The following is a 16258-nucleotide window of genomic DNA, read 5'->3' as shown; positions in this document are numbered from 1 at the left end:
CACTTGTACGACGACGGCCAGCATTGTGGTGGGAGGCAACCGAACGTGTCCTTTGGTATGATCTTGCCTTAGGGCGCATGCTCTAGCAGGTCATCATTATTAAGTTGATTTTTATGTCATATGAAATTTAAGTCTCATCATCATTTACATCACACTGGGTTTCAACTATACATGTAAATCCTCAGAAAGCAGCAACTTAAACGCCCCGCTACGATGCCCTTCCAAAAATGCCAAAATGTTGGATTTAACAATATTAAAGTTATATATTTTACTTTTATACGCACAGGAAAACAGCTCAAATTTAAATTCAAACCTCATGCATGCGCCATTGTCTGCCAACCACTTCTTGTCGTGGATAGGAGGAGGTGTGGTCACGTGTTACGCGCGCGCCGTTGAATACTGATCACTCTAAATACACGTTTACATGTATGTGCTACAGGTACATACCTTCTCGCTTTAGTATCCTTTCCGAATGGCCCAACTCAAAGGGCTGAAAAAGATAGATGAAACACACACCTTAATCGTGAAACTACGATTGTATATCCTTATCTTTGTTCATGTGCATACACTAGTTAAAACGAATGTGAATGTTTTTGTTTGTGTAATAGACTATGTTTGCTGATCAGGATGTTGGGTTGAATTGTTTCTATGTAACAAACATCTAGTTTTAGTGCAGGCGCTGTTATCTAATTTTTCTGAATACATCATAAGCATCATCACAGCATTCGTAAATCAACAGCGTTAAGTTTTATTAGGTTTCCAAACCGAAAGCTGGTATTATGCCTAGACTGTTCTTGCTCGGAAGATATCAAAATTATTCTTTCAGAACAGTGCTTTTTGTCGTTTTTCTAGAAAACTGCAAATCGCAGTTGTTTGAAAATTAGCAAAATAATCTTGCAACACAGACATTTTAGGTCGATGATGCACTACATGTATAAATTTCTGCTGTGTTATTTTGCACATAGTTACAAAGGTAACAAGATGATATAATTTCAGTTTCACGTGTGACTAAAACACACAGGGCGATGATGAGAATTGCGGGAAATAATGAACCGTCTATGTCACGATAGGCAATTATAGCCAGTTTCGCCAAATGATTGCCAGCATGCTTTAAGCTGATGTATTTGTTTGATCCATAACAAACGCTCCCCCCCCTTACCACCTACAAGAGGGTTCACCACGACATCTACCTTACCATGTATAAGAGGGGTCACCACGACGCTAACCTTACCACCTACAAGAAACGCCAGCACGACAGTTACCTTACCACGTACAAGAGAGGTAACCACGACGCTTACCTTACCATCTACAAGAGGGGTCACCACGACGCTTACCTTACCACATACAAGAGAGGTCACCACGATGCCTCCCCTTACCACGTACAAAAGGGATCATCACGACGCTTACATCACCACGTACAAGAGAGGTCACCACAACGCTTACCTTACCACCTAAAGAGGGGTCACCACGACGCTTATCTTACCGAGTACAAGAGGGGTCACCATGACGCTTACCATACCACCTACAAGAAACGTCAGCACGACAGTTACCTTACCACGTACAAGAGAGGTAACCACGACGCTTACCTTACCATCTACAAGAGGGGTCACCATGACACTTACCTTACCACATACAAGAGGGATCACCACGACACTTACCTTACCACCTAAAGAGGGGTCACCACGACGCTTAAATTACCGAGTACAAGAGGGGTCACCACGACGCTTACCTTACCACGTACAACAGGGGTCATCACGACGCTTACCTCACCACATACAAGAGAGGTCACCATGACACTTATCTTGCCGCGTACAAGAGGGGTCACCATGACGCTTACCTTACCACCTAGAAGATAAGCACCACGACACTTATCTTACCACGTACAAGAGGGGTCACCACCAAGCTTACCTTACCACATACAAGAGAGGCCTCCACGATGGTTATCTTACCACGTACAAGAGGGGTCACCGCGAAACTTACCTTACCATGTACAAGAAAGGTCACCACGACCCTTACCTTACCACCTACAAGATAAGCACCACGACACTTATCTTACCACGTACAAGAGGGGTCACCATGACGCTTACCTTACCACGTACAAGAGGGATCATCACGATGCTTAGATCACCACGTACAAGGGAGATCACCATGACCCTTACCTTACCACCTACAAGAGGGGTCACCACGACACTTACCTTACCACCTACAAGAGGGGTCACCACGACACTTACCTTACCACCTACAAGAGGGGTCGCCATGGCGCTTACCTTACCACGTACAAGAGAGGTCACAACGACACTTACCTTACCACCCACAAGAGAGGTCGCCACGACGCTTACCTCACCACATATAAGAGAGGTCACCACGACACTTACCTTACTACCTACAAGAGGGGTAACCACGACGCTTACCTCACCACTTACTAGAAGGGTTTCCATGACGCTTTTCTTACCACGTACAAGAGAGGTCACAACGACACTTACCTTACCACCCACAAGAGAGGTCGCCACGACGCTTACTTTACCACGTACAAGAAGGGTCACTACGACAGTTGCCTTACCACCTACAAGAGGGGTCACCACGGCGGTTACCTTACCACCGATAAGAGGGGTCACCACGACGCTTACCTTACCACCTACAAGAGAGGTCACCACGAAGCTTACCTTACCACGTATAAGAGATGTCACCACGACCCTTACCTTACCACCTACAAGAGGGGTCACCATGACGGTTACCTTACGACGTACAAGAGAGGTGACCATGAAGCTTACCACGTACAAGAGGCGTCACCATGGCGCTTATCTTACCGCCTACAAGAGGCGTCACCATGGCGCTTACCTTACCGCCTACAAGAGGCGTCACCATGGCGCTTACCTTACCGCCTACAAGAGGCGTCACCATGGCGCTTATCTTACCACGTACAAGAGGCGTCACCATGGCGCTTATCTTACCCCGTACAAGAGGCGTCACCATGGCGCTTACCTTACCGCCTACAAGAGGCGTCACCATGGCGCTTACCTTACCGCCTACAAGAGGCGTCACTATGGCGCTTACCTTACAACCTACAAGAGGCGTCACCATGGCGCTTATCTTACCACGTACAAGAGGCGTCACCATGGCGCTTACCTTACCGCCTACAAGAGGCGTCACCATGGCGCTTACCTTACCGCCTACAAGAGGCGTCACCATGGCGCTTACCTTACCGCCTACAAGAGGCGTCACCATGGCGCTTACCTTACCGCCTACAAGAGGCGTCACCATGGCGCTTACCTTACCGCCTACAAGAGGCGTCACCATGGCGCTTACCTTACCGCCTACAAGAGGCGTCACCATGGCGCTTATCTTACCACGTACAAGAGGCGTCACCATGGCGCTTATCTTACCACGTACAAGAGGCGTCACCATGGCGCTTACCTTACCGCCTACAAGAGGCGTCACCATGGCGCTTACCTTACCGCCTACAAGAGGCATCACCATGGCGCTTACCTTACCGCCTACAAGAGGCGTCACCATGGCGCTTACCTTACCGCCTACAAGAGGCGTCACCACGACGAACATCATCAGGATGAATCCCATGCTGAATCCCCACTCATGTATAATGTAGTTACTAAGAGATGTGCGTTTTGGAGAGGACCGCCAAATCGTGGTGAGAACAAGCATCTGATTAAACAAGGCTGTCAGTTAAATGTTGGTGGTAAATGAGTCTTAACAGTTTACACAGTTTTCCGACAACTTTACCTATAGCACGCGCTGGTTTTGTGTTAGCACAGTCGCCTGCTGTAACTGCTGCTCCGTGAGTGCACTCACAATCATAACACTGCCTTTGATTGGAAGAATACAGGACTAGTTCGTTCGTTTTCGCTTTGATATTAGCCGTTATCTGAGTAGAATGTAACGGTTGCAGATTATGCCATATTAATGATGGAGATAGCATTAACATGAGTAAGAAGTAAGGATTGCAAATTTCATCAGATTAAGCAAAAACGTTGCTTTTTCTAGAGTGCATAGGGTAAGGTTTGTAGACTACGTTAAATTAGCCCGCAAGAAACCATTTTCAGAATTTGAGATTGAAGGTTGCAGATTATTAGTTGCAAAAGATAAGGTGTACAAGATATACAGAGTTGGGATTGTGAATTACATAGTAGAAGATAGAAAAGTAGGACATGGGGATTACAGATGATATCCGGTTAGTCAAGAAGTTAACTCGCTCAGTAGTACAGGGTTTCAGCTGGCCTAAGAACAATGGAAAGCATGACCTTTAAAGCGTAGAAAGAAATGACTGCAGACTGAATCAAATTAGTCATTAGAGGGTAAGGAATGAAGATTATATTCATCAGACTAGAGTATAAAGATTGCAGATGATATTATAATACTTATGACGGTAATCTCTACATGAATGAACTGTACGGAGATACATGTTTTGATTATTGACAACCTATAAACTATAGCATATTACACAGATTGCATACTTATAAAACTCATTAGCCTAGAACTTTTATTGCGTCTCTCCAATAAATGAGGTCACTGTGAGTTCAAGTCCAGCTCATGCTGGCTTCCTCTCAGGTGTACCTGATAAGGTCTGCCAGCAACCTGCGGGATGGCCATAATCAAGAATATTTCATGTATACATCGGCGACCAGCATTATAGTGGGTGGAAACCGGACAGAGCCCGGGGAAAACGCACGACCATGCGCAGATTGTTGGCAGGCCTTCCCACGTACGGCGGGAGAGGAAGGCAGCATGGACTGGACTTAGACTCATATCGACTATATTAATGGGAGACTGCTGAGTCATTGCGCTGCGCTGGAACGCTAACCACGACCTATGCCGTCAGCCAACAATTCTATCGTTAATGGTGTAAACATAATTCAACCAAATAATACATCAATGGATATACAAACAAACCACACAGCCTTTCAGATTATCGTAGACGTCTACATTGGTCACGTAAAGTCACAACGTTACTCAAAATGGACTTGGTGCTCTAAAGGCCAGTAGCTCGCCTGAGTTCACCCGGACTGGATTAAGTATATTCAAATGTCTCACATATTTAGCTTCAGTTCTTGTTCTTTATCCTTTCTGAAGGTTTTATGGTACACACCTGGGTTGGCAGGACCGTTGAGGTTGAGAAAGAAGTCTTTTATTTAGGGGATCTTTATGCTATATTGGAGCTTCTGTGGCCAAGGGGGTTAGGACGCCAGCACGGCGCAATGACGCAGAAGTCTCTCACCAATGCCGTCACTGTGAATCCATGCTGATTTTCTCTCCGGCCATAAGTGCAAAGGTTTGCGGATAGTCGTGGTTTTCCCAAGGGTTCAGACCGGTTTCCTCCCACCATAATGCCGGCCGCTTTCCTATAAGTGAAATATTCTTGAGTACGGTATAATACACCAATCAAATAAATAAATAAATAAGTACATGCAGAGTGTTTTTTCTGTTTCATTGACAGCGCAAATCTCATTAAAATCTGCTTCTTATTAGGCTTTGTCGTTGATAATAAGAAATGTGCCCCGACTTTTATAGTGTGAGCCCAGAGTTTTAAACCCGGGTCCGAGACTTTTTAACTTGGAGCACAAACTTTTTTTATTTCCTCCAAAAATGTTTTTTTTTTCGCATCATTCCACTTTTACATCTCCGTAGCTGAACTATCTAAAAGTAGTGTGACAGAACGGCAACCTGGTGAGCGCATTATGAGAACAAACCTATCGTGACGACAAGAATCGTTTAACTGAACACCATTGTCAAAAGGACGCCGCTTAAATTATCAGATTTCCGATAAACAATTAAACTGTTCTTTTTTATGGGTTTGCAGCCCTAACGTAGTTTTTGGTTGATTCACCTGGTCATTAACAAACAAACGGGAAGTTTGTTACCCGTGTCCATATTGCACTGTTTACTCATGGTAGGTGGGACTGTGTGTGATCAAGGACATGTGAATTCTTCAGATCAATCAAGTATGTTCGTCTAAAATTATAACCACATGCATATTGATTCACTGATTGTTTGCTTGCTTGCTCTTGACTCGACGTCGCTATCGATAATTCTCAGCAGACATATTTCTCATTCTGACATGGTTACAGTGCTGACAGTCTCAGTGTACTGTATAAATATACCTTGGTACTATTCTACCTTTTTTCCCCAAAGGTAAATCCGGTATTCAGTCCCATTGAATTCAGACACACCTCTTGTGACCCCGTCTGTAATTCACTGTGTCCATTTCATTGTTATGCATTATGAGTGGACTCGGCCGGCTTGATGCTAACCAGGTTTTGACCTAGATCTTGGCTGTTTGCAAGGTGAAAGCTGGTCATTATATATTTAGCCCGAGTGATCTTTTCGGATACTCATTGTCAATGTATATGTTTTTTTTTCTGCAGAGTAAATAGGTCGTTCTTCCCAGAATCAACTGCGATTTGTTGTAAATGTGTTAATTATTTCGGTCCATCGAAACTAGAACATTCTGGTATGTTGTTCGAGAGTATATATATATATATTCCAGCTGACAGGGTTTAATTAGCTGTCTATAATTGTCTGTTTCGCCATTTCGGAAAAGTCGATTTTGCAAGACTAGAGATTTTGCTACCGAGAGATATTAGGACTTCATGAAAGTTGACGCTGTTGATGCTTTTACAGCTCCGTTTTGCGACACGAATACATAGCGAGTGAGAGTTTTTTCCATCGGCCACTGTTTTTGCATTTGAGACTTCTATTCCGCTCTTATATTGCTCATCGTTTCTTTGTGCCATGACGTACTTTCATCCCAATTCCACTGGTGGTAGCGTTGCTCTGAAAGTCACTGTGTCAAGGCCCGAGAACTGGATTCGTACCACCCGGCAAGGATTTGACTTTACTACCAGCCACATACCAAAGAAACTGTGTGACTTGTGGCGAGGTCGGCTACAAACAGTCGTCGGTGTGTCTTGGGTACGACCGATTGGATGCTAGTGTTATCTTTCACATGGGAATTCACGAGAAACTGAATCTTGCCGTTAAGACTCCATGTGTTTTGACTGGTATTGTATCGGCCGTAATCTCTATGGGAAACTATATTTTGTTGTTGTTTACATTATTTTGAAGATGGTCTGTAATGCATCAATGAGATTGGCGCCAGTCTTGGTGCGGATAGAAACCACGCAGGCGATTGTCAAGAGAATGTATGTGCACGTCACCAATTCACGATTTCCATCGTGTCTTTTCGCAAGCGTGCTTGCCACTAATTGTCGATCCTTCCCATGATGACGCGGTTACTCTCCTTTTCGGGTAACCAGGACTTAACTTGGGAACATATATTTGGAAAAGCCTGACGGCATGCTGCAGTTCTGAAAATTATGACTACGTGTCCCGGGGAATCTGTGCTGATGTGATAGGGAGTTAACCATCTCGCTATATTGGCCGAGGTTATAGGGCTGGTGGTACAGCTGATGAAGGATGGAAGCAGTGCTGTAGTGGGATCTTTTTCTTTTCATTCTTTTGCGAGCTCGACCTCTCACACAGGTCGTACATAGGCGGCGACGGATCATGACGGAAGGACATCCTAAGGAACATTGTTCAGAGACGGCTTCTATCCCAATTTTACACCAACAACTGACGGCAGGATAAGTAATATAGGCGGACAGGGACGACACCACCATAGCGGGTTAGACTGTGGCGGAACGCTCTCGCTTGGTAAGGTGATAGGCTGTGGACACCGAGTGGTAATAGTATTTGCACAAGGGATTAGGACCCTTGAGGCGATCGCACATATTTTGTGAAGAGACAGAGGACGGTGGAGCGATCCTCTTTCACAATGCTGTATTCGAAAATGGAATGCACCACGCATTCGTACATTCCGAGTTCTGGCAGTGGGTATCAATCCCACTGCGACGAATTTGGCGTCATAGTGGGTCCGATCTCCTTTGGACCCCACGTCTTCTCTTGTTTTATTTGTCGCACGTGGGGTGGTCTTCCGGCAACATGCTGATGATCGTGGTTTTCTCCCCTGGCTCCAGTTTTCTCCTACAATAATGCTGGCCGCCGTCATATAAGTGAAACATTCTTGAACGCAGCGTAAAACATGAATCAAATAAATAGTTTAAAATTATAATAAAATAAATAAAATATTTCGCTTATGCGAAGGCGAGGAATCCAGCATGAGCTGTGTTAGAACTCACAGCGATCGCTTGTGTGTGAGGCTTCTGGATCTGCACGCTAACAACTAGGCCGCCAAAAAAATAAACAAATAAATCCAAATACATCATCAACAGGAAATACAAAGCATATTTCTTAAACTTTTTCTTCACGCCAACAAATACAGATACAAGAACTCTAGAATAAACAATACAAACGGTCAAAAGCAACTTTCAAACGACTACATAACAGTTCAATAAATCTTCTAGGTAATGATTCACCATGGGCATCGTCATAATACAACTTGCACGGAAATGAAAGCCTTGCAGGTAAGGTGTTCACCGTCATGACACGGCATAAACATCTCTCAAACAGGCCCATGTTGAGAATGCATAAAGGAGACATGCGGGAGTGCTGACTGTTGTGGTTGGATGTAAAAATGGTGACCTAGCATAGCCTCACGTTGATGCAGATTGACTTCTAACGACAGACTGCTTGCGGCGATGACAGCTTGCGTAACGTACCCAGAAGTGTTGTTGCTGCTCGTGGTCACATGACGGTGTTGTCGTCATGCGTCCGTCTTACAGAGAGGTAAACTATCTAGGTTAAAAATCAATGATACGTATCTTGTACTGAGGTAAAATAGATGTAGACAACTATCTTATTGTTATACACATTGTAATCATTGTCAGGGAATTCATCGAATAGATATAATTCTCAACACTGATCACGAGACCAGTGAAATACTGGCACGAGTGGAAATCGATCCCAAGACGTGTGTGGGGCTACACACGTTTGGTATACGATATAAATTAAGACAATTATGATTACCTGCAAGACCAACGTGCGATGAAAGAAAAATGAGACTGTGCAAGAAAATACGTTTTCTTATTAGGAAAGTTGTACTACGTGAATTAATTATCATGCAAACAGCATTCTCCAGTGTGAAGGTAAATTTAGAATCTTAGAAACTGCTGTTAGCGAGATCATTGCAAATATTTTCATTTTTTTAAAATTTTATACGCATTAACAGGATATTGTATGGAAAGTAGAGTTTTATCGACACGTGCTGTTTTCAACATCTGATAAGTCAAAAAATGTCACTTCCTTATTTAAGGAATGATAACGTGTTAAACGCAATATCAGGGTGCAATGGCAAGTTTATCTGGATTCCATGAATATCCTGTTATATTTGAGAGGCTATTCTAGTTCTATAAATTCACACCGTCAACGCCTCGGATCACAAAGTGATCTTAGACTTACGTCAACATTTCAAATTGCTTTTAAATTGTTGTTTTTTATATTACAAAAGTCAAAATTTTGCCTCAAAATGTAAATTGTGGGTAAATTATTGTACAACAAAGTTGGGCCAAAATAACAGAAAGAAACATAACAAATTTAAATGAATGAACTTTTCACTCAAGTCTATAATCGTTTTGTGATCCCGGGTCTGTTGTTTGCCCTGCACCACTTCTCTAGTGCATTCCTTGGGGAAGAACACTGATGCGAATAGGTGGTTCAGCTGTGGGGACAATTCTGTTAGCACAGCAGGTGTGGAACATGCCTTTCATAGCGTCTTTAAAATATTTCACTCTGAATCCATATACAACAGGGTTGATGCAGTAGTTAATTTGCAATATAGCTGTAAAACATTGCTGTACAACATATATGGTACCGTTCGTTGAACATTTCTTAATTTTTGACGTTACATACAGCACAACTGGAGAAACTATTAAAGATACGCCATAAAGACATAGAAGAAAAAAGAGAATCACAGACAATTTTGTCTCTCTTCTTTTTGTCAAATCTAAACTTAATGCATTTCGACGTACAAACTTAATGAGCATTCCATAAAACACGCAAGCCAATGTAAAGGATATTACACTCATTAGCATCAAAGCATATCGATGAAGTCGATTTGTTCCGGATGTATCAAGTGTCGTGTTGAAGCCTTCAGTGGCTGTTTTCCTAGACTTATCTACTAAGCATGTAACAATTACTACAATTATTATAGTGAATGCCCACATTGCGGCAATGTACACTATAACACGCTTTTTACTGAACCACTTGTTGTACACAAATTCTCCCTTCGTAATCAGAAAATACCGGTTGCAGCTGATAAGACATTGTGTTTGCATAGATAGATGCGGAAGCAAATAGATCAGTGTTAATAGAATATTAGAAGAAATAACAGACGTTGATCCTGCTTTCACACTGAGGCTCCAGGGGATAACTAAAGAGCAAACCAATAGGTCTACAAAGGCTAAATGACCAATGATATAGTTAGACATAGTCCGTAGTCTTTTCTCCTTGAAAACGCAAAGCATGAACAAAAAATTGCCTAACGTTCCGAAAATGGATATGCAACTCCCCGTTGAAAATGGTAAGATTAGGTCAGTCATGGATATGCTCGCTGCCAGTATTTGGATGCGTGAGTCATTTGATATCGCATTCGAGTGGTTGGACACTGTCTGATCTGCATTCATCACGACTGCGATACAAAAGGAATAACACACTCATAAAATGAATCAAACTGATAAGGGGGTTTACCGCCAATGAATCATTGGCGTTTTACTGCCAATGTAGTTTTCTAAAAATAGCTTAGGTTGCCGGTTTGGGTAGAAAGTTTCCATCACAGATAACTCACTGTTTTCCTTCCCAGGGATGACCCTTTTGTACTGCCCGCCAGTCCTCTTTTGCTTATGACGTTGGTGACTGCTGAGTTTCACCGAATCAAACGTAATGAATATATCCGTGATGTACGCGGGTCTAGTATCTGATCAAATTGGACTACTGCGCCGCTGGTTCCGCTGATGAATTCGAATTTCCAAAGGTCTGCACGAATGATGTTCACGGCGTGCACGACCCTTACTGAGAAAGGAGGTGTGATAATTCACACATTGTATTTTACCGATCGATGGCCACTCCTTACAAATTATCACTAACCAATAAGGAAACGCACTATAATAACTTCCACAGTAATTATAACTGGCAGGTGTGTTAATATACCATGTCATATATCATACAGTATGGCCACGTAGACGCGGTATGCATTCAGGGCTGCAATATTTTAAAATAATGTTTTACGTGGTAGGATTATAAAGAATAACACGAATAATATTATTATAATAAGCGTTTTACAAAGCTGCATTATTCAGTATAATGTCTTTATTACATAACTGACCGGCACACCCAGAAATAAACACAGCAAAATCATGCGAAACACAGAGAACAACTCCCCTACCAAGGCAACCCCACCTCAGAACAGTTCAAAACTATTAGGATATGCCTGCATATAGCCTAAATGTCTGTACTATATGGTAAATAACTTGGTATATGAACACATTTGTTAATATTAACTTTAACGTCAGTCAGTTCTATACACACAAATGAAACCTTTTTGGAGACATATTCGACTTCACAATAGCGATGCATATCAAGAATGTTTTGTTTGTGTTATTCGCATACAAGTTCACTGAGATTGTTCATATTCCCCTTTCCTTCTGAACACTTTGGCGGACACATGAATGATTTTTAACTTTACTGACTGTATAGAGGCCTAGATCCCTCGTAAACATCATGGCTCTGTGTTTTGTGGCAAAAATGAGGGTGAAATGTAATCTGGCAGTTATTCGAAAATAATTGTAAAACGAAATCCCACTTCTCAGCGTTAATTTAATTCAAAATGATAGAACTGACACGTGAACACGAGTCTGTCCGATAACCTGCAAATCTGGCTCTAAAGTATGATTTCGGCATACATAAAGAACATGACTGATACGCCCTCAGAACAACGCGGTGGCCGTGCATTCAATTCCAGCCCAAGTTGGTGTCCTCTTCGGTTCTACGGGGGAACACCTGCCATTCCTTTCAGCGGGCTGCGCTCCAATTTTATGCGACCAATGTAGACGTCTACGATAATCTGAAAGGCTGTGTGGTTTGTTTATATATGCATTGATGTATTATGTTTACACCATTAACGACAGAATTGTTGGCTGACGGCACAGGTCGTGGTTAGCGTTCCAGCGCAGCGCAATGACTCAGCAGTCTCACATTAATATAGTCGATATGAGTCTAAGTCCAGTCCATGCTGCCTTCCTCTCCCGCCGTACGTGGGAAGGCCTGCCGACAACCTGCAGATGGTCGTGGGTTTCCCCCGGGCTCTGCCCGGTTTTCTCCCACCATAATGCTGGCCGCCGTCGTATACGTGAAATATTCTTGAGTACGGCGTAAAACACCAATCAAATAAAGTAAATAAATACATTACATGGTTGTGAGCGGTGACCGTTCTTGTGCGCGGGTCGGGCGCGATGACCGAGGACGCCATCACTCGCGCGCGATTTGCTAAATTAGATACATAACGGTATTCCGTGGATGAATAATTTAAAAAATTCGGCATATTTCATATCTGGATCCAGCGCACAAAAGTATATTTGATGGAATCTAAGTTTTTTCATGGTGGTGAGCAGACGTGTAGGAACGGAGCTGAGGTGGTAACTGAGATGTGGCAGCGAAGGAACTCGTGGGGGGTTTTGTATGTGCATTGCACTGGATACCTGGACCTCACACATACTTGTTTGATAGAAGTTCAGCACTTAACTAAAGGTATTCCGATGGGTACATGCTATCCCCCCCCCCCCTCTGATTGGTACATCGTATGCCGCCCCCTCCCCCCTTTTGACTGACCTATAGATGCTCTTTATAAGAAAGTAATCTTAATCAGATTCGATATTTTACATATATTAAACGGTATACTGATTAGCTGCGAACTTTAAATAACCCATACATAACAAAGGTTGTCAAAGATAAACATTCATTTTACGACTCTTCAGATGGTACATGTTATCTAAACCTGTATTTGTGCAAAGACCAAAACGGTTTCCTGTCTCGACGACATTACGACAAGAGGGATAGTTTCAACTTTGTAAATTATCCTTACATGGACAACAATATACCGAGGTGCCCTGCGTATGGCGTGTACATATATCGCCTTGTAGCATTTATTAGATTGTCTGTTGTGTGAGAATTTCAACCAACGTTATTACTGCAGAAACTGGGTATGTCAAATGTATTCCATCAATTGCCTACACTCTTCGTTTCTTAAGTTTTACAAGAGTATAATTCTCTTGTAAGTACATATGAACAGAGAATACAGAATCTCCGGCACTCTTGAGTAATAACGGGATAACTCTGGGCTTTGGGATGTATATTCATCGTGTTGAATTAGATCGCCACATTGGATATATGAACAGTTGTAATCAAAGCGCAAGTGAGATAAACATTTGAATTATCGACACCTTGTATACTAGCATGGTATTGATTTTAATACTGATATCATTCCTTCGCCTAGAACATTTCTTGCGTATTTCCTACATCATTGAAAGTATATATCTTTGCATGATTCTGTACTTTACATGATTTCTGAAGTCTTCGATGGTTTGTGTTAAACGTCGTTCTGGGAATTGAATCTGGGGCGCGGCTTCATAACTCAGCAGTTAATACAGGTCGCCCTTAAGTAACGGGGAATTTAAGAGATTTAAAAACTGAATACGGAGTGAAAAAAACTGAAAAGTGTGCAACAAGGTGAGGAAAAACTGAATATATTTCAGTAAAACTCAATTCTAAAAAGACACATATTGTGATCTGAAGATCGCCGGCCATTGTTATTGGCTTCTCAGATTGCTTTGGGATTTTATTTTGACTACGCGCTGGCGCCACTGCCTCCGTTGTATTTCCGACAACGAGCCAACCACGGGCTTCTTCGTACTTCTATGTAATCCGGCACATGTCACCCTCTAGAAAGGTGTAATATTACTTGTCTTATAAATTCTATATGATTAACATTAAAATAGTTCATGTTTGATATTAACCTACCGACCCTTCAAAAAGGCCCCGACCGAAATTCTTTTTTTGTGTGTGTTTTTACAGATGCCAAATCTTTTTGTTTCATTTCATTTAATTACTTGTTCTTTTTTTTGTCGCCGATAGTTTGAAATGTCATTCTGTTTACAGGTGACGGGCGCTCTTTCCAGATATAAAATTTCCTCGTATCCGATACCCGTAGATAGATAGGTCTACCTATGAAATGTTTTCATCAGTATCCATTTGGATACCTACAAAATAGTGTTGCCATATTTTTCATTACCCAACTGAACTGATAGTGTTTCCAAATTAATTATTTTGTGAGATAATCATTGTAAAATGTTCCTCTAAATCTTGTGAACATCGCAGGTGTCAGCGTCTTTACGACGGCAAAATGTGGAAACTATCAGTGATCCAATTCCTTTTCCCGCGCAATACCTTAAAAACACATCTAATTTCGCGAAATTGAATTAGTGAGAATTGTGGCTTTGGTTATAACCGGCGTGAAATGTTTACAATCACAGACAAAACTGGACACAGACCTATACCTCCAAGGACTTGTTGCTCAAGCTTTATCCATAACCCACTTATGTATATCCCCTAGTTTATTTTTTTGTGATTAAATTAATTCAGTCATGACTGGTGTAATCACGCTGACAAATTGAGACCTTACCACATCATAGCAACTTGCTGTAACATTATCAAAACGGAAGATTTTTGTTTTAAACGTATTTCATGTACGTTATCAAAGAATCCCCAACAGAGCCCCTTTTATGTTTGGCGTTAATCTGTTTACTGATACATTGTTGTGAAGTGGAAACAATGGTAGTGGCAATAGAAAGGGCAGGTGCATTTTAGATGCAGGAAAGTTTACAAACAAAGACAAAGCTGAATATGTTTTCCATACGTTAATCTTCATGTAACACAAACATGATTTTTGGCTCTCCTCTTCCGCGTGTATAAATGTTCTCGACAGTATAAATTAGGTCAAAACTGGTGATCTGATCTGAGCTGGGTACTTACACTCTGCTACATTCACACAAGCAGATACATTGAGTGATGTATTGTGGGCAGAGTAAATGTTTCATCCCTTCACATGAATGAAGAATCCCCAAAGTCTCACAAAGTTTAATTAAAATTGGGAATTTTAAGAAATTGGGAACAAATTTCTCAAAACAGATTTTTTCTACTAGGTCATGAGGTTCCCCTTCAGTCCGTCAAAAGTATCAGCTGGACAGAATTTTGGTTATATTTTCACATGATTTTCCCCCTCTGTACATGACCTAAAATTCTAGCACAAACTGTTGAATTAAAGTGTACTCATAAAAATGTTTAAGTAATGTTCACTTGTTAATTTTATTGTAATGATGTAAGAATATTTACTCTGAGAATTGCAGATATTGAGTTACATAATTTAGTACTGCATTCTGATCAATGTTGAGGAAGTTTCATTGTGATCAATCACTTGAAAAACATTCTATGATTGTTCTTCCCTTCTGCAAAAAAAAGACCAACCTACCTCTTTTGTCATAGAGGGCTTGTGACATCAAGCAAACAATATTTTAATTTTGGTCTAGGGTAATTATATATTTAAAAAAACTCAATATGGCACTATTATAGGGCAGTTAGATCTGAAAAATACTCAAAACGACCTTGAAAAAAGGTAAATAGTTCTGAGAGGGTAGTTAACACTTTGCCGTCCATGAACCTCTCTAACTGTGTTGGACTAGCTCGCCATGTTGGATATATGAACAGTTGCAGTCAAAACACAAATAAGGTACATACTATGATCATCGACAACGTACAAATTTGGTTCACCAGTTGGATATTGATTTTATTTATTCGCATAGAGCATTCCTTGCGTTTTTCAATCGTCATTGAAAACTTTTGATAAACTGATTCTGTTTACTTGAATCCGTCTTAATTTTTATACTTTATAGACTTTTAGTTCTTTGGCGGTTTGTGTCGGTTGACATCTTCTGTATAAATGTTTTGATGCTTAGAAACTGTAACTAATGTCTCGGAAGCAGATGTCATCGCATCAGGACTGTCTGTCACCGAAGTGATAATATATCTCGGTTTGTTAAAAACAAAATCCGTCTTGCGAAAGCCATTAGCAGCTATTAGCACAACATACGTGGCTGGTCTGAAGCGTGCATCTTATCAGAGCAATAACTGAACTCTTCTTTCACTTGCCAGATTGAGGGCTTCGATATTCTTTGCATGGTTTAATGTCCATGTAATATTAAATGGACAATAGTTTTTTTGTCGTGGCACAAAAATTTTCAAA

The 16258-nt window shown here is 41.6% G+C and overlaps 2 protein-coding genes across 2 annotated transcripts; both read left to right on the top strand.

The window, feature by feature from the left end:
* Window positions 1-1196: 1196 nt before the first annotated feature.
* Window positions 1197-1670, top strand: LOC135470631 (histidine-rich glycoprotein-like). The gene has a single exon (XM_064749667.1). It carries the CDS (start codon window positions 1197-1199, stop codon window positions 1668-1670), a length of 474 nt encoding a protein of 157 aa, XP_064605737.1.
* Window positions 1671-2724: 1054 nt separating this feature from the next.
* Window positions 2725-3702, top strand: LOC135470630 (histidine-rich glycoprotein-like). The gene has a single exon (XM_064749666.1). The coding sequence runs from the start codon at window positions 2725-2727 to the stop codon at window positions 3700-3702; it is 978 nt and encodes a 325-aa protein (XP_064605736.1).
* Window positions 3703-16258: the final 12556 nt, after the last annotated feature.

Source organism: Liolophura sinensis, chromosome 7 (assembly GCF_032854445.1).
Source record: "Liolophura sinensis isolate JHLJ2023 chromosome 7, CUHK_Ljap_v2, whole genome shotgun sequence".
Classification (NCBI taxonomy): domain Eukaryota; kingdom Metazoa; phylum Mollusca; class Polyplacophora; order Chitonida; family Chitonidae; genus Liolophura; species Liolophura sinensis.
This window is presented reverse-complemented; position numbering and strand designations above follow the sequence as displayed.